At 36.8% G+C, this 19,070-nt stretch overlaps 1 protein-coding gene across 1 annotated transcript; it reads right to left on the reverse strand.

The window, feature by feature from the left end:
• Positions 1-1,891: 1,891 nt before the first annotated feature.
• LOC110457660 (adenosine deaminase CECR1-like) lies at positions 1,892-17,340 on the reverse strand. Its single transcript, XM_021509014.1, has 9 exons — positions 16,856-17,340; positions 12,499-12,645; positions 11,951-12,017; positions 11,360-11,570; positions 10,955-11,085; positions 6,507-6,706; positions 5,426-5,583; positions 4,870-5,072; positions 1,892-2,835 (listed from the first exon to the last, which is right to left on the reverse strand). The coding sequence occupies exons 1-9, from the start codon at positions 17,178-17,180 to the stop codon at positions 2,709-2,711; spliced, it is 1,569 nt and encodes a 522-aa protein (XP_021364689.1). The 5' UTR covers positions 17,181-17,340; the 3' UTR covers positions 1,892-2,708.
• Positions 17,341-19,070: the final 1,730 nt, after the last annotated feature.

Consider the following 19,070-nt stretch of genomic DNA (forward strand, 5'->3'; position numbering starts at 1 on the left):
AGAGTTATAGCCTCATTGTAGTCATCAAGGTGTCTGTTTGTAAGAAAAAGAGGTTCGAAAGCTTGCATTTAAGACAAGGTGCTAAGTACAAAGAGAGTATCATATGCCATTTCAAAAATCAACAAAAGGTCATGTCATTTTAAAGACCCCCTCAGATAAAAACACAAAACAAAATACCAAAAGTTAATGAGAGCAGACAACAGTTTTTGAAGCAATTCAAATTTATTGTTTACATCAAACTGATACTCAGGATGGTAATGGAATATCATTAGTAAAAACATTCAATAATTCAAAAACCATTTCATTTTATACATAATAAAAAATAATTTTGTCTTGTCTTTTTATTAGCAATTTCATGTCCTGAGCATATAGCTTTTTAAACAAAAGCAATGTTTTGATTGTACACAAATACAAACCATGATCATGAAGTAGATACCAAACCAAGGGCAAATATTAAAAGATTTCTTGTCCTCACTGAGTAGAACTTCTTTATAAAAAAATATTTGTATACAAAGGTCATTCCATGATACATTCTGTCTATTTTTTTACTGTGTTTTAAACAACTCTAAAATACATGGTAGATACGTAATGAAATGTATATTAACACTTTAATAAAACATAATGTATCAAATACTCAAGAGTGATTCTTAATCATTCAGAAAGATCAGCATTAAATATCACAAATCATGTTTCGAGTTTTCCCAGATTCAGCATTAAGCACCAACACATCTAGTTGTTATATGTCAAGCTGACCAAAAGTAGACCAGTAATTTCTGACGAATATCAAACACACACACACACACACACACACACACGCGCACACAGATTTTATTAGAGTGTTAATTATTCTAATTTGAAAAAAAACTGAAATAGTTACAATTAACTTGTAGACAGCACATTCTGTAACATTATTTCTTAAATGTCATCATAAAAATAGGTAAAATTTTGGATGTCAAAAACACTGCAATGTTTGCTGGGAGGTATAAATAGACCCACTAGAGACTTACACAAGTTCTGTGCAAAATATCACTGATAAATAGATAAATCATCTATAGATAAAATTCATTTAGATATTATAATTCATAATGGATTAAAATCCTAAACAGAAATATGATCGCTATGTATCACTCCACTCATATATGAATTAATATTTTGGAACTAAAACTTCATTGATATTTAATTCATGAGAAGTTCAAATAAACAAACAAATTATCAGAATATATCCCTCATAAATAAATGAATAACTAATAAACAAAATTCATAGCTATTGATATTACCCTGGTTACATTTCACAACGAGGTTAAAGTTATAGACTAAAAGACTACACATGTAGGTACCGGTACATACCAAAAAATTCAGTGAAGCCTGTATTAATTGACTCTCATTGAGATTCAATGCACTGCTTGATTAGACAAGGTGTATCAACATAGGTTTTCTGGGGATGTCCATACAAATTATAGCAGTATGTGGTGTGTACGTCGGAATATAGTAGGGTCAGATTACACAGGTTTCACTGTACACAAACAGTTTAAGAATTTTATTTGTAAACAATAATAAAGAAAATAATAAATTAAATCACAACTGAAATTAGATACATGTGTAACAGGTAAGAGAATAGTGTGCTTCCACCGGGGATTGAACCATCAATCTCCAGGTCCTAGTCCCACCCTCTACCTCTGAGCTAAAGGGAAATTCCCTCTAGCTTGAAGCTAGTAGGGGACCTTAATCCTATGTACAATTAAAACCTGCCACACTACTCCCCCAGTTTTAAATGTGTTCGCCCTCGAACACCACAACCCAGGTTCTAACTCCCTATCACCACAGAGAGGCCACAGACACCATTTGTAACAGGAAAGAGAATAGTGTGCTTCCACCGGGGATCAAACCCTCGATCTCCAGGTTCCTAGTCGGACACTCTAACACTGAGCTAAAGGGAAATTCCCTCTAGCTCGAAGCTAGAAGGCGACTGTAATCCTTTGTACAAACCTACCACACATGTAACAGGGAAACAGAACAAAGAGTTACCAGCACTTTTACATCATAAACCATTGTAAAAATATTAGTTGCAATAGTTAGTATAACTGTTGATATATACATTTTATCATCATAAACAATGTATGGTTAATTAGGATTAAAAGTGACAGCAAGGGGATGTTTAACAAAGGGTAACATTGACACCACTTAACACTAGTAAAAAACATTAACATGTAACATTCACTATTGAATATTCTTGGTAAATTTAAATTGGGGATAATTTAAAACATGCACACAAATGATTGTTATAATACAATTGTACCAGGTTACATTATATTTCCTCGACAAACCAGTTGTAAATTATTGCATGCAATTTGAAAAATTATCATATACAACAGTCTATCAACTGTGATTAATAACACCAAAACCAAAAATACTTATTACAACAAAACCTAACAAAGTACATGTACAGGTAAATAATCAATACCATACATGTAGTGTTGGTTAAAAAAGAGTCACTTTCCAAACTTGTGTATACATTTATAGAATGAATTAAAAAAATCATTAACGATTCATTAAACCAGATTATTTATCACTGAATGATAAACAAACGCTTTTCTGTAACTAGTCGACAAAAGTTTCTAAAGTGAAACAACTCCTTTTGGAAAAGATTTTTAACTTTTGCTTTTTTAAATGTTCACATCTTGTCATATATAAATTGACTATCCGCTACATCAGTATCTGCCAATGAATGGGAGAGGATGGAGTTCGTTGCCCAAGGTCTTCTCTATGAATTGCTCCCACTTGTACTGCCATCGGTAAATGGCACTCATCTTCTCCGAAGGTGACAAGGCGCTGTATCTGGAAAAGTGCAAAGGAATTCACAGTTAGATGAGGCTAATGAATAATTCTATTGAGAATAGACATGTCTTTCTCAGTTACTTACTGGAGTGTGAAATCAAAGTTTTCCTTTTTACACAAACAATGTACATGTACAAAACAAACAAATAAAAACTACATATTAACATACATTGTAATACGTACATTGTTTGTGTAGTAAGTAAAACTTTGATATCACAAACACATGTATTTCAAAACTGATGAATCTTATAGAAGATTTTACTGGAGTGTGATTCAGCTCATTTAAGGTAGAGCTATATGAACTAGCAATAGTTCCAGATTTCACTTAAATTGGATCAGTGTGTTAGTGACCTCTAATTTGTATGAGATGCTACCTCGATGCAAGCATCTGGAGGTCAGTCTTACCATATTACCATATTACTATATATCTTAATGTACTGTGTTATCCAGTGAATATACCCATGTCATATTTTTATGCGTATTAACCCATGTTATATGACCTGTCAGCCCTGTGATTGGTTGTAAGCTTCAATTGTTTCAATTGTGCCGTCACGCCTAGGACAATTAAGTTAAAACATGACGTCACAGACTTACGCACTGGAGTCAAAAAGGTGGCTTTTTACATTTCAAGGTTACATGAAAATTGTCGTTTTACACAAATAAATGCCACAAATCTTGATTATGTGATAAAAAGGATCTTACACTCGTTTCCATTTCATATGAAATTTATGAAACTCGTCAAAAAATTTTCATTTTAGCTCGTCAGAGGCTTGCTCAATTGAAAAGTTCTTAGACTCGTCTCATAAATCTCATATGAAATGGAAACTCATGTAAGATCCTATATATATAAGCCCAGGGGAGCCAACATATAATCTGTAACTCATGATCAAAGAAAGGGGTGGGCTTACTATCAGACAATTAGGTTTGTTGCATTTCTATTGAACTGTAAAATATGTGGGTGGGCTTATTACAGGTATGGGCTTATTGCTGGTTAAATTCTATAACACATAAACTTTTATCAGGATCTTACTCCTGTATTCTTTGCTAAAGGGGTTGTTAAGGTACCACAACTGACCTGCTGCCTCCATTAAAATACATATCATATTTTATCTTTCTCTCTCTCTCTGCTTTACTTTTATTCTTTTGATAATATTTCTATCGACCATCGAAATATCAAAAGGCCAAAGGGCCTTATTAGCTCACCTGAAAACAGGCAAATATTTTGTGATGAGAGTCTTTATATATATTTCCCTACTCGACAGGGCTCATTTTCTAAATATTTGTCATATCTTTTTATCTACCAGATATATACGTTTCCCTTGGTCTAGGAATCTTCTTTCAACCAAGTTCTGCAGTCACAAATCTCCATTTATACATGGTTGAGTCCCATGGGTCCAAGGATGCTCCAGACTAATCTTAGATAAAATCCCTTTTTCCGAACCCAAGAAGTAGGATTTTTAAAGATTTACACTATATCCCTATTGGGCCCCACTCCAGATCAGAGTTAGTCAAAAACCCTTTTATTTAGCTGTTCTGGACTAGTAGCATTTTAGAGGAAAGTTTACAAAGGATGGACAGTGAAAAGATGATGCGCTTCGTCATGACCTCACTTCAGACCAAGTGAGCTAACAATTCACACCATTTACAATGTCCATTAGACTACTAGACTCTTCCTTACCTTTGGGTTGAGACAGAAATAAATCTACCTAAGGGATAAGATTTTCAAGGTCTACCCCAAGGCTCTGCAGATAGCTGGATATTTAAAACTCTTACTGAGAGATGAGATTTGTGTTCAATCCAAAACCACGAAAAACTAATTTCTCCCACCCACTTTTCCTAGCGGTATTGCTGTCCCTGTTGACTCTACTACATGTACCATTGAATATCTGTGTTTACTTTCTCATCCTGTTCAGCATGTGTAGCTGATGTCTGCACCTTAGGACATGGACAGACAAATTCTGTCATGGGAAAACTGAAAGTAAATCTCTTTTAGGTAGGAGAAAAACAAATCCTCCTATGTACTCTGTCACTTACTCTAGTGAATTGATGGCTAGTTTTTTCAGCATTGCCAAATCAGCATCAGCACCAGCCAGACCCATAAACGCCATGTAGAAGTCGTACGACAGTCCACGGGCTCCCCACACTGAAGGATCATCAGCACTGATTACCACTGGAAAACCCTGGGCGATGAGGCTGGCTGCAGGGTGATTCCTTAGGTCATCCACTAGTTTTAAAACCTGGAGAAAAATGAAAGTTCATACGTTAAAGAGATACAGGTCAGAAATAAGCTTTTTTCAGATATGTTCTTCACAAACATATCTTAGCGATTTGCTGCCTTAATTCACTTCCATCTTTGTCAGATATTTGTTGTCTTATAACATGCTATGCTTTTTGAAATCTATTGAACTTGTTCTTTATTTTTTAACTATAATAATGCAATTTAGATGTTTTAAAACTACAAACTTGGTTATATATTTGTTGACTACTTACCTGGTTATAGACATATGTTAACTTTTAACCTGGTGATATGTCAATGTTAACCTCTTGCCTGGTTATATGTTTAACTACATGTATAACATACAGTACTAACCTGGTTAGATATGGGATTAACCTCTACAGCTATTCCTTTATTCTTGACAAGCCTCATCGTCTCGGGGTGTTTAGTTAATGCGTAGCCGTGGCCGATACGACTTGTGTTAAGGAGGACAGCATCTATGAGGTTGTTGTCAGTGGGTGTCCCCTCCCAGTCTGTAAAATATAAAGGTCAAGCAAAGGTCAATGCAATACAATACTGTTTCCCGGGAAATATTCGCTGCAGTTTGATTTTCGCCTTTTTCGCCCTCCTTAATAAATGGTAAATTTATGATAACAGCGAACATAGTAATATCGCATGCATTTGAAGGGCAAAATTCCCACTGGGTATATACATTTTTCTGGCAATGGGCGAAAGTTTGGCTGGGCGAAAATTCCTGGTATACAGAATGAAATGTTAAAACCACATCAAGGTCACATAGAGGTCATAGTAAAATGAGGTCATCGAAATGTTGTAAAACAAAAAAAAGGTCATCAAAAGTCATAGCGAAAGTATCTTGTAAAGTTCAGACATTAAACAAGGGTATGTAAAGAAGGATGCAATATAAAAAATAACAAAACAAATAGCACATAGATAAGCAACAAATCAAACTTTCCACAATTTATTAAGGGTACTTGATAAACACGTTCACACTGAAATAGGAATTCATTTCAACAGGGACAGTATATACGTCCCTGATTTCAATTATTGTCAATTCATAATGCACAGACTTAGGATCCTTGTCCCACTACAGTGGTTTTTGTATATACAGTAATCTCCCCTTAATATTGTCTTGGACAGACATAGCACAACTCGGCCAAAAAGTTTCCCTTGACTAGGTAGCTTTAAAGTCTTTTAGAGCGATAAGATAACAACCTGAAGTTCAGGGTTGGAATCCCGGTCTAACACTGCTTAACTTTTTACACTTACAAAAGTTCACTATAGCTGATTATATTTTGTTCATTTTGTCTTAGTTATTTTTCATAAAAGTCCTGCACCATGTGGTTTTCTTTTAAGAAATGATTTATAAATAGGTTAAGTCGTGCTAGAAAACAGTTGTACGAGGATCCTTATATAATTGGTTAATTTGATAGCATACTTGTCTCCCCTGCATGGAAGAAATAAGGTAATTTGATGTTTTGCTGTGACGGATAGAGTAGGGCACCGAGGTAGTCAATAAGAGGGGTCCCAGGGTCCTCCTGTCCCACCAGGTCATAGCCAGCAAAGACTTGTGGGTACTGTTGTAACATGGCTATAGACTCCTTAACCTGCTGTAGCACATCACTCGTTTTCACAAATCTGAAGGACAAAGTATTGGAAGTTATACAAATATGGGGCCAAAAATATCAGTTATTTGTATTGCAAGTCTGTGGGACAAAATATTACTTATATGTACCACAAATCCGTGGGACAAAATATTAGTTATTTGTATTGCAAGTATGTGGGACAAACTAGTGGATTAAGTACAGTTCAGACAGAGATGTAATATATACATCTCTGGTTGGATACATAAGTACTTCATCCAAAGTTCAACATCTGAAAATCTGCCTGAAATGGAGCAATATAATATTTTCAAATAAGGTTCATGTACATTTAATACTAGCCTAATTTATACTTCACTTACCATTTCTAGTGGTCTGAGCATAAAATATGGTGACATGGATGGAGCTAGTGGATTTTATACTCTTGGTCATAATCATCCTCGATATCCAGGGGTAAAGTTACGCTCACTTTCGCTCTCTACACCCCAGGAATATGTCCTAGCAAAATTGAAGGGTCGTTGTGCGCCACCTTGTTGATGAGACAAGAAGACTAGTTTGATCCTTTGATATACATCAAAAGAATCTTGTGGTAACATTACCAGAAAATTTGACAGGCTTTGAAGTCAGGCGTCTCTCCTTTGTAATCTTCAAAGGACAGGTATAAGCCTAGCGATTGGTCAGTGTTTTTTTACCTGAGATCAATCAAACAGCTATCTTCGTGCCTCAATTTTGCTATGACATATTCCAGGGGTGTAGAGAGTGTAAGTGAGCGTAACCCATGGATATCGAGGATGCAGATATCGAGGGGTCATACATACGGTAATGAGATTGTCAAATATAAATCAAGAGGCCTAGTGGGTTGTTATTGCTCATCTGGCATTCATTTCACATCTATGACCTTCAAGGTTAGTTATGTTCTATTGTATCCTTATAGGCTAGATATCATTGCTCAGCTTCACTAGACAACTTGTTCAGATCCCAAACGTATCACTTTACACCACTATCTGAAAACTGTTGGTCTGTTAAAACAAATTGTCACCATAGCCACTTTTAATATCCAACTTGATGCTTATATTTTCCCTTTCTCTTTGTTTAATGCCATTTTACCTTTTTTTTCATCTACCATTTAAAATTAGCACAAATGACCTCTCCTGTGTTGTTGGGTCTTTAAGCATGTAATATCAATAATAATACACCATTACCCTTCATGCCAAACATCATGATCTTAGGCTGGCGATTTTTTTCATTGAAAAATCATTAAAATTTCAAATTGCTCCTCTGTGACCTTGAAAGTAGGTCAAAGTCATTTAATTGAACGAAAACCCATCTCATCATGATAATGGTTAAATTTAGAAGGAGTCATTCATTTGAAATACCTCTTGGTATTAACAAATCATTTAGTTTTATCCTTCTGACCTTGAACGTGGGTCAAGGCAATTTATTTGAACAAACTTGATTGCCCTTCATCCCTCACAGCTTTTCGTCCCCAACTTGAGACCAGGCCCGATGATGTGACTCCCCATCAAGACAATGGACCTTACCTGTGACCAGACCTGATGATGCGTCTCCCTTTAGAGACAATTGACCTTACCTGTGACCAGATCTGATGATGTGACTCCTCATAAAGACAATGGACCTTACCTGTGACCAGACCTGATGATGCGTCTCCCTTTAGAGACAATGGACCTGACCTGTGACCAGACCTGATGATGCGTCTCCCTTTAGAGACAATTGACCTTACCTGTCACCAGATCTGATGATGTGACTCCTCATAAAGACAATGGACCTTACCTGTTACCAGACCTGATGATGCGTCTCCCTTTAGAGACAATGGACCTTACCTGTGACCAGATCTGATGATGTGACTCCTCATAAGGACAATGGACCTTACCTGTGACCAGACCTGATGATGCGACTCCCCATAAAGACAATGGACCTTACCTGTGACCAGATCTGATGATGTGACTCCCGATAAATACAATGGACCTTACCTGTGACCAGACCTGATGATGCGACTCCCCATAAAGACAATGGACCTTACCTGTGACCAGATCTGATGATGTGACTCACCATAAAGACAAAAGCCATTACCTGAGACCAGATCTGATGATGTGACTCCCCATAAAGACAAAAGACATTACCTGAGACCAGATCTGATGATGTGACTCCCCATAAAGACAATGGACCTTACCTGTGACCAGATCTGATGATGTGACTCACCATAAAGACAAAAGCCATTACCTGAGACCAGATCTGATGATGTGACTCCCCATAAAGACAAAAGACATTACCTGAGACCAGATCTGATGATGTGACTCCCCATAAAGCCAAAAGACATTACCTGAGACCAGATCTGATGATGTGACTCCCCATAAAGACAATGGACCTTACCTGAGACATGACCTGATTGTGACTCCCGATAAATACAATGGACCTTACCTGTGACCAGACCTGATGATGCGACTCCTCATAAAGACAATGGACATAACCCGAGACGACAACTGATGATGCGACTCCCTATAGAGACAATGAACCTTACCTGAGGCCAGACCTGATGATGTGACTCCCCATACAGACAATGGACCTTACCTGTGACCAGATCTGATGATGTGACTCCCCATAAAGACAAAAGACATTACCTGAGACCAGATCTGATGATGTGACTCCCCATAAAGACAATGGACCTTACCTGTGACCAGACCTGATGATGTGACTCCCTATTAAGACAATGGACCATTCCTGAGGCCAGACCTGATGATGTGACTCCCCATAAAGACAATTGACCTTACCTGAGGCCAGATCTGATGATGTGACTCCCCATAAAGACAATTTACCTTACCTGAGGCCAGATCTGATGATGTGACTCCCTATAAGACAATGGACCTTACCTGTGACCAGATCTGATGATGTGACTCCCCATAAAGACAACGGACCTTTCCTGTGACCACACCTGATGATGCAACTCCCTATTAAGACACTGGACCATTCCTGAGGCCAGACCTGATGATGTGACTCCCCATAAAGACAACGGACCTTTCCTGTGACCACACCTGATGATGCAACTCCCTATAAAGACAATGGACCATTCCTGAGGCCAGACCTGATGATGTGGCTCCCCATAAAGACAATGGACCTTACCTGTGACCGGACCTGATGATGTGACTCCCCATAAAGACTCTGGACCTTACCTGAGCCCACAACTGATGATGTAACTCCCTATAAAGAAAATGGACCTTACCTGTGACCAGACCTGATGATATGACTCCCTATAAGACAATGGACCTTACCTGTGACCAGAGCTGATGATGAAACTCCCTACAAAGACAATTGACCTTACCTGTGACCAGATCTGATGATGTGACTCCTCATAAAGACAATTGACCTTACCTGAGGCCAGACCTGATGATGTGACTCCCCATACAGACAATGGACCTTACCTGTGACCAGATCTGATGATGTGACTCCTCATAAAGACATTTGACCTTCCCTGTGACCAGACCTGATGATGTGACTCCACATAAAGACAATGGACATAACCCGAGACGACAACTGATGATGTAACTCCCTATAAAGAAAATGGACCTTACCTGTGACCAGACCTGATGATGCGTCTCCCTTTAGAGACAATGGCCCTTACCTGTGACCAGACCTGATGATATGACACCCCATAAAGACAATGGACCTTACCTGAGACATGACCTGATGATGTGACTCCCTATAAAGACAATGGACCTTACCTGGGACCACACCTGATGATGCAACTCCCTATAAAGACAATGGACCATTCCTGAGGCCAGACCTGATGATGTGACTCCCCATAAAGACAATGGACCTTACCTGTGACCAGAGCTGATGATGTAACTCCCTACAAAGACAATTGACCTTACCTGTGACCAGACCTGATGATGTGACTCCTCAAAATGACAATGGACCTTACCTGTGACCAGACCTGATGATGTGACTCCTCAAAATGACAATGGACCTTACCTGTGACCAGACCTGATGATATGACTCCCTATAAGACAATGGACCTTACCTGTGACCAGACCTGATGATGTGACTCCCCATAAAGACAATGGACCTTACCTGAGACATGACCTGATGATGTGACTCCCTATAAAGACAATGGACCTTACCTGTGACCAGACCTGATGATATGACTCCCTATAAGACAATTGACCTTACCTGTGACCAGATCTGATGATGTGACTCCTCATAAAGACAATTGACCTTACCTGAGGCCAGACCTGATGATGTGACTCTCTATAAAGACAATTGACCTTACCTGAGGCCAGACCTGATGATTCGAGCACCTGTAAAATCTGGGTAGTCTTTCAAAAACTGGTCCAGATTCTGTTTGTAAGTCTCCATCACCCATGTTCTGTTGTCAATAGTACTGCCATCTAAATTGTAGACCTAGTATGGGATACAAGGAGCATTGTGATTAGTCAATAATTGTTACATGTGTATATTTATACTTGTAAACAGTTGTTAAATTTAACACAGATGCATATCTATGATCATATTGTTGGTACAAAGTTATCCATGATCAAAGCAGTGCTATATATTAACGATAAGAAAGTTCTTACTTTTATGTTGATAAGATCGGCCTATTGTAATTGTCATAATAATTCAGTGCAACATGTTACATTCATAAAATTGTTATATAGATTTTATCAAACAAACTTACCACAGGAAGCAATGCCCTTGTTTCTAGATATTGAACATTATCCTCATGAAATTCTTTCAGGGACTCGTAAAAATATTTTCCAAACACGGGTGCATAGTTGATGAGTCCATTAGCCACATCCAAGATTCTAAGGAACTCCTTCCAAACAACGTCTATGGTGGGGTAAGTCTTTACAGGGTCAGGCACGATCAGGGACATACTGTTGTACAACCTACAAATACATTACAGAGTTTCAACGCAATATCTCGAATTACCTGAGCTTTGAATAAATTTAGACCTTAGAAGAAGATCTTTAAAATGATACATGATGACTTCATAATGATGATACATGTACCTATTGGAAGTTTAAGTTTTGTTGAAATATATATAACGTACTTAACATAATGGTCTTGAGAATTACACTATCTTGAGGTAACGGCCATGTTTTGTAATGTATTTACTATGGTAATTAAGTCAGAAGTTGGGAGCCTGATATGGTAATTCAAATAATTTGAATGTTTATCTGTATAATGACCTTCAGCATATAAAACGAAGATACACAACAGATGTTCTGGGAATGATAAATATCTTCTGAATGTGAACTGTACTTACATTTGGTCAAATTGCTCTGTATTTGGAGCGGTTTGTCTCTCTGTGGCAATCAATTTCCATGGGCAACCTGGTACAAAAAGGAAAAATTTGAAAGAATGCTCTTTTGAGTACATCCACCTGTGTATTTTCATACACAATTTGCAAAGAATTTTGTAAAATAGAAATCAATTGTTCTGATACATAAATTGTATGCATGAAATGTCATTTTCATCAGGAAGAAGCACTCACTTCAAGAATTGAATTTATAAAAAGTACAAAAAAAATGCAAAATAAAAGCTTTAATTGTTTTAGCTAAACCTGGAAAGTTTCCACTGTTTATAAATTTCTCAAAAAAACATTCGATTCACAAGTACATTTAGTTTCAATATTGAATTTTAAACTGATAAAATTAATGTTATTTGATGATTTTCACCTACCTAGATTTAAATTTTCACCTACCTGGATTTAAATTTTCACCTACCTAGATTTAAATTTTCACCTACCTAGATTTAAGTTTTCATCTACCTAGATTTAAATTTTCACCTACCTGGATTTAAATTTTCACCTACCTGGATTTGAAGGAGGAGTTTGAAAGAAGTGGAACTGAATATGATTGTTTTGATCTGTACACATGTAGCAATGATCCATGTAGGTGACTGTCTTCACAAGCCAGGTGATATCAGCCATGGAACAGTCATGTAGATGGAGGGCGCCACCTACAACACAGACAAAGTGTTAATGTAATTAACAACCAATGCATTAATGACTGGCAATAGCCAGGCTGTCAATAAACATGAACAACCATATTGTAGAATATTGACAATAGTCGTGACCTGCTATAGCATCATGGCCATTTGTGTGGGGCACACTCTGTTCCTTCAGTGGACATGAAAAAGGTGCATATTTTTGTAGGTCACCTGCCCGAACGGCTGAGTATTTAAACTGTAATTAAGTCATATTAACAAGTATCAGCTGGTTGTATATTAATCATTAGCATCATCAGCAAATGTCAAATACTGGTAATTTATACACAATAGTATTGTGATGTCCATTTTTTCTGCTCTTTTCAAAATATGTTCTTGGTTCATTTACATGTTACATAGAAAATCTTCTGTAATTTCAACATGGCATTCACTATGTCAAGGTCGTTATGTTTTCATTAAAATTGAACGTAAGAAGTGATAGATAAAGCAATTCTTTTCATCAGTGTTTTTGTTACCTAAATTTTACAACAGCCTGTTCCTTTATAAATTTGGAAAATATAACATTATTTGTATTGAAATTTGGAATATATTCCTCAGTTTGCCCGCTCTCTCTACTTTTGAGGGAGACTCACAAGTTTGGAACCTAAAAATGAACATTTTCAGCCAGTACATTTCCTTGCTATTCCTACATACAGAACAACTCGAAAGACGCTATTTAAAGTGTTATTTTTTAAAGGGTATATACAAACATTATATTTGTGTTATAGTTTTGAGAAGGGAAAATCTCCCCCATGGAAATATCTAGTGGTATAACAGCTGGACTACTATTAAGGTCAGAGGAGTGTATTGCTAAGCGCAAATAGGAAGTACATCCCTAGTTGAAAACCCAATGTAGGGAGACAGTATCACAATTTCCGCATATTCTAATGAATATTGTATGTTGTTTATTGACAGAACAGTGTGTTCTTTCAATATTAAAGTATTTCAAAGCAATCCAGGCATTAATTCAGTTGTTTTTTAATCAATGAGTTACATATGCATGTGTCCATTTTTCTGTACTTCAGGAAACCGGCTACCTATTTCACTACTGTGAAGTTTTTCAAGTACGATAACACTTACATGCAATTACTATGTGTATATGGTTTTATTATAAAATGTCAATTTTTTATCTTTTATAGATAATTAATTTTACACAATTTCAGAATTTATGAAATTGATATACATTAATGCAATACTAGTCTATGTCAGTATCATTTTTATTGACATTATTTTTCAAAAAATTGTGGTTCATTTTTTTTTCAAAATTAACTCTTTTTTACATAAATTTCTAATTAAAATCCTTAAAATTCTGACAACCTATATTTTTTTTGTGTGGCAGAACATTTTCTTTACTTCAAAGCAATATAACTACAAAATTTGAAGAAATTCTACTGAGAAATGGTGACACAATCCTATTACCTTAATATATATATCAAGACTACTAAGACTACGGATTAAGTCAGAATGTAAGTGCCTGTGTGATGAATTATCAAATGTACCAGGATGTGTTGATGAATAAAAGTACCTTCAAACATGTGTGTTAGAAACCACCTATGGAAAGTCCAAAAAATGGTCTCTTGATACAAGGTCAATTCACAATGAAACCACTTAAATAGGGAATTTTAAAGTGGTCTCTTAACACAGTTAGTCCCTTAACTCATTCACCCCTGAAGACACATTTGAACTCTTCTAATTCAAAGGTTGGAATAGTTCATTGTGAAATTTCAGGGGTGAATGAGTTAATGGAGGTGGTCTTATGAGCAAGTTTGACTTTATACAGATATGTACAATCGTCATGTTTGTACTCTGGCTGGCCTCTGTTACTTACACTAATTAAGTTACGCAAATCAATGGAGGTCAGTAATTTTATAACCAAAGATGAATGAAAGGACCTCGATAAGGCAATATTTGAGCAGGATGAACAAATGTGAAATATCAACACACGTCTACATATATCAACCCAACTGATTAGAACGTTCCTTCATGATGACTTTCCCGACACCAGATGGCAGGTTCCCACACTTTATGTCTACAGAGGTCATCTAGTGCTGACATAATGTAAGATAAGCAGATAACGATTTCCTGTATGCAAAGCAGGGGCGAAACAACAAACTTTGTTAAATTTTTAGGGTATGAACTTTAATGTAAATTCACCTGATGTTTCTTGTGGTATGTGATTAATATATACATGTCAGGCTTTGCCAGTTAATTTCTCTCATTTTTTTTTTTTTTTTTCTCTTTTACACTTTTTGTTTTACCTATGAATTGATGGGGTGGCATGACTCAACTCCTAGGACCAACCCCAAACCCTTGTTACTCCAAACTAGTCAACTAAGGCACACACTTAAAAAGCCTAATTCCGTGCCTAGGCACACACTTAGAAAGCCTAATTCCGTACCTATGTGCCATTATTTTCTGCTGTGTATATTCTTCCTTTGTCTTCTCTGCATCTAATATAGCTCTTATACCAACTTTTTAACAGAGATTGAAATTTAGCCACTGCCCAAGTTTCCTCTGGCCCTGACACAAGACTTAGACATCTATCTGTCAAAATATCAAAGTCTGGTATTAAGGCCAGAGGAAGCTTGGGCTAGGAGCCACTGTCATGACTCACAACAGGTATTGTGTGATATGACAACCTCATATTTGTATGGAAGCCTGTTTGATTTAAGAAAGTGGATGGCTCCTTTAAAACTGTCCCCCCCCCCCCCCCCCCTAATTCCTGGATTCATCACTAATATTACTAGGGCTATCACAATATGTTGGAAAACAGGTTTATCGCATAACGCAGGTATATCATATTGTACCACAATACAGAGATGAAATATTGCTGTATCACAATTTTTTCCAAAAGCATATTTTTATGTATCTGCTGACATAGTGTTTTAACTTTGTGAATTACTACAAATTCTAACAGATGTGCCAATAAGCATAAAACAGACTTTTTATCCATATTATATATGATTAAGTTTGATTACATTCTGACCTCAACTATAAAATTGAGCACATCCTTCCTATGACAATATATTGGGATACGTATCGCAATATATTCATTCTGTATTGCAATATATCATGATACACTCTTGGCGTATGACATCACTTTTATTTTTGTTTGCAGCTTTAATTAATTGTAGGAAGTTAGTTTATTTACTTCTTACATTTATATTATTTTGTTAAGTATAATTGTTGTTTATGATTTACAGACAGATCTGTTACTTTCTGTGTTATTCACCCTTGTTTAGGGTAAGGCTTTTCGTTCAGTGTAGGATTCCTGGCGATCAGCTGCTACGATACCGGTGCTGAAATCTGTGTGTTTACACTTTTGAGACGACCGGCTTAGGCATCGATACATTGTGGTTCGCTGTAGTTTGTAGTCTACTTGTAGTACTGTTAGGTAGGATAGGCCATTACTCTACATACGTAGGGATTAAGTTTCTTAACATTAGCTGTCATTGTTTGGCACTAATGCTATGCTTTGTATTTGTTTACTTGTACACATATTCATTCTGTCTTATTAATAAACAGTTACTTGTATTTTGAAACACTTTGTGGAGTTATTGAATCAATTGCTTGTATTACCACTACATCCAGTGTTTGAACTTGTAGTGAAAACAAGTCTGTAACCTGACGAAAGAGGTGAGGTCTAGAGAGGACTGCAGGGGAAGTTGTCGACCGACTCGTTAACATTACTAAAAACTATACGATCACGAAACAGATTTAACGGATTTAACGGAGTGACAACGAATGCAAACCCTCTCCGGACCTCCCCCTATTACATAATTAATAATTGTTAATTTCATGTGTAAACAAAAATAATATTAATTATCATAAAGAAGAAGAATTTACCTAAAACTACCTTTGAATAAAATGGATTTGCTGGATTTTTTTAAAAATTTAATTATATTTCTGTTTAGGCCTAGCGACATCCAATTTACAGTTTTGCAAGTCAATGCAACAGATAATCGATTATCTCCCCTACAACAACTCATTAAGACTGTAATTTAAGGTACCCGACCATATGGGCTGTGATCTACGATCCTATGAAAATTATCGATTTCTGATGTATACATGCGCAATATTGATTGCCAATCGACTTAATATGCCTTATATATATTGCTATATCACATGGTAGTAAATCACATATACGTACATGTATGTACTGTCACTTTTACTTGATAATTACCTTTTGGCATTGCCTTGATAATCCGGAAAACCTCGCTTTTTTCAATTAACCCTTTTCCATGGAAAAAGTGAATGGAAGGTAGAAATAATGGACCGTTTACTGTTCTAGAGCTGTTGATCTCTTTTGTTTTAGCAGCCATTAGTATTCGATTAACCTGTTGTTCTCGAGCAGATAATTGAATGCTCCCTCCCACTTTCATATTGGCTTCTCCGTTCACAATTTGAGCTCTTTGTTGTAAATAAGATGCAGTCGGCATTTCAACTGGAAGACAAAGCACATTTTCTATTGTAATCAAACAGATTGTGAATATTACAAGGAACTCCATTGCTGACGACTGACACAGCGACAATACCGAAACTAGAAATATTGACCTACTAAGATAGTCAATATATACAGTCTGTTTCAATTATCTTCACTATTTTATTTTGCGCTATTTAAATCTTTACCCGTGATACATTTTATTAGAACACGTGAAACAGATATGACACGTCCTGGACAGATATGGCGCGTGTCGGGCGGATATGACGCGTGCTTGGCAAATACGAGTCGGTCCATAACTGCAGTTACCCTTAGTGAAATGACATTGCTAGTACCATTTTGATATTTGTATAGGTATATATTAAAGCTTGAGTAATCCAACGAAACTACATATGTGCTATGTTTTAATTAATAACCAAGCACACCCCTTCGAATTGTTCTAGTTCTAAGTAGGGGAGAGGTGAGGTTTTTAGGTAGCATTATTTTTTATGCGTCCGTAAAGATTTCTAATCATTTTAAATCTTGTCCTAAAATCAATATTCAACATCGTCAGTGGTATAAACTTACACTGGTTTCCAGTTTTATTAATGAGATATCTAGCGAGCAACTTTTGTCCATTTGGTATCCATGTTGCAGAAAGCATTTCAATACTTATATTTACTATTTTGTCAATCTGTTTAATTAAGTTAAAATAACGTATTTATCGTATATACTTGTTCAATGAATAGATACCCCTGCAGATGGGGGATCGGGAAAAGAATACACCTGCTGGTATCGTAGGAGGCGACTAATGTGGAACCCTCTGTAGAATTGGGGATTTGCTTTGGTGTCCTCTAGTTGGGGACACAAAAGCGACAAAAATAAATCTGCTACACCCATTGCAATATTTGGGATCTTTATCTTTCTTTCTATTTCTAACTACCTTTTATTCTGTCCCCAGGCCGGGACATACCAAAGTCATTAAAAATGGTAGTTGTTATTACCTGCTTAACGTTCAGCATTTAGGGGAATGGCAACAAACGGTTCACCCGTTGCCAGTATAATGTGACCGGGCGGAATGCTGTGCTTGGAACCTTCGGCATGGTATTTCAGTGAGATAGCACTATAAAGTCGGCATCAGATCCACGCTATCACAAGGAGGCAAGCACACAAAAAGGCCATGTCTCCTGTATACATATGGTAGTTAGAAGTAGAGAGAAATATAAAGATTCCAAATATTGCAATTGGTGTAGCAGACTTATTTTGGTCACTTTTGTGTCCCCAAGTAGTGGACACAAAAGCAAACCTCCAATTATGCAGGGGTTCCCTCATTAGTCGCCTCCTACAATACATGCAAGTAACAGCGTGTGTATTCTTTTCTCGATCCCCAACATGCAGGGAATGAAAGTCATCTGAAAGTGGTATGGTTATATAGTAGCAATGACATACGATGGCAAATATAAAATATGGTTTGAAAAGGTTTACTAAATAACAGGCCTAGGTAATCATGTGATGAAGTTTGTCACCAATCAGTGGCCGTTTATGCTCCGCTACGTGGTACTCTTGTTGATGTTGTCAATGTGATGATATCTAACGCAGAAAATAACCCTTGAGACACGCTATTAACTGCAATTAAATGCAATACACCCTGATAATTGCTACATCCTGTTGACTCGGTTACGCCGGGGTAATATCTCAGACTCTTAATAGTTCACTCCATGAGTAAAACGTCCCTGGTAAACGAGAGGTCCCAGGTTCGAATCCGAACGCAGGTATTTTGCCTACTGATAATTGAGTCCACGTTAGAACCCGGAAATAGTGACAAAAATACGTATGTGAACTATCAGCGATACTTTCAAAATAATTACTATGCATAATTATGTGGTCCATTAATTGGAAAACTTGGGACGAGTTTGTTTCCTAGGCCTACCAACTCGGCGAGGTAGAACGTTCTCTAGAATATCCGGTATCTAGAGCG

The sequence above is a fragment of the Mizuhopecten yessoensis genome, unplaced genomic scaffold (genome assembly GCF_002113885.1).
Source record: "Mizuhopecten yessoensis strain PY_sf001 unplaced genomic scaffold, ASM211388v2 scaffold9289, whole genome shotgun sequence".
In the NCBI taxonomy this organism is placed as follows: domain Eukaryota; kingdom Metazoa; phylum Mollusca; class Bivalvia; order Pectinida; family Pectinidae; genus Mizuhopecten; species Mizuhopecten yessoensis.

What these genes read in the sequence shown, in the direction of transcription:
- LOC110457660 (XM_021509014.1), bottom strand. Translation starts at nt 17,180, where the DNA reads ATGGAGTTCCTTGTAATATTCACAATCTGTTTGATTACAATAGAAAAT. An exon ending in CTTCCATGCAGGGGAGACAA is followed by an intron (nt 5,584 to 6,506) that starts GTATGCTATCAA and finishes TATATTTTACAG; the next exon opens with ACTGGGAGGGGACACCCACT. An exon ending in CTAGCCATCAATTCACTAGA is followed by an intron (nt 2,836 to 4,869) that starts GTAAGTGACAGA and finishes GCACTTTTCCAG; the next exon opens with ATACAGCGCCTTGTCACCTT.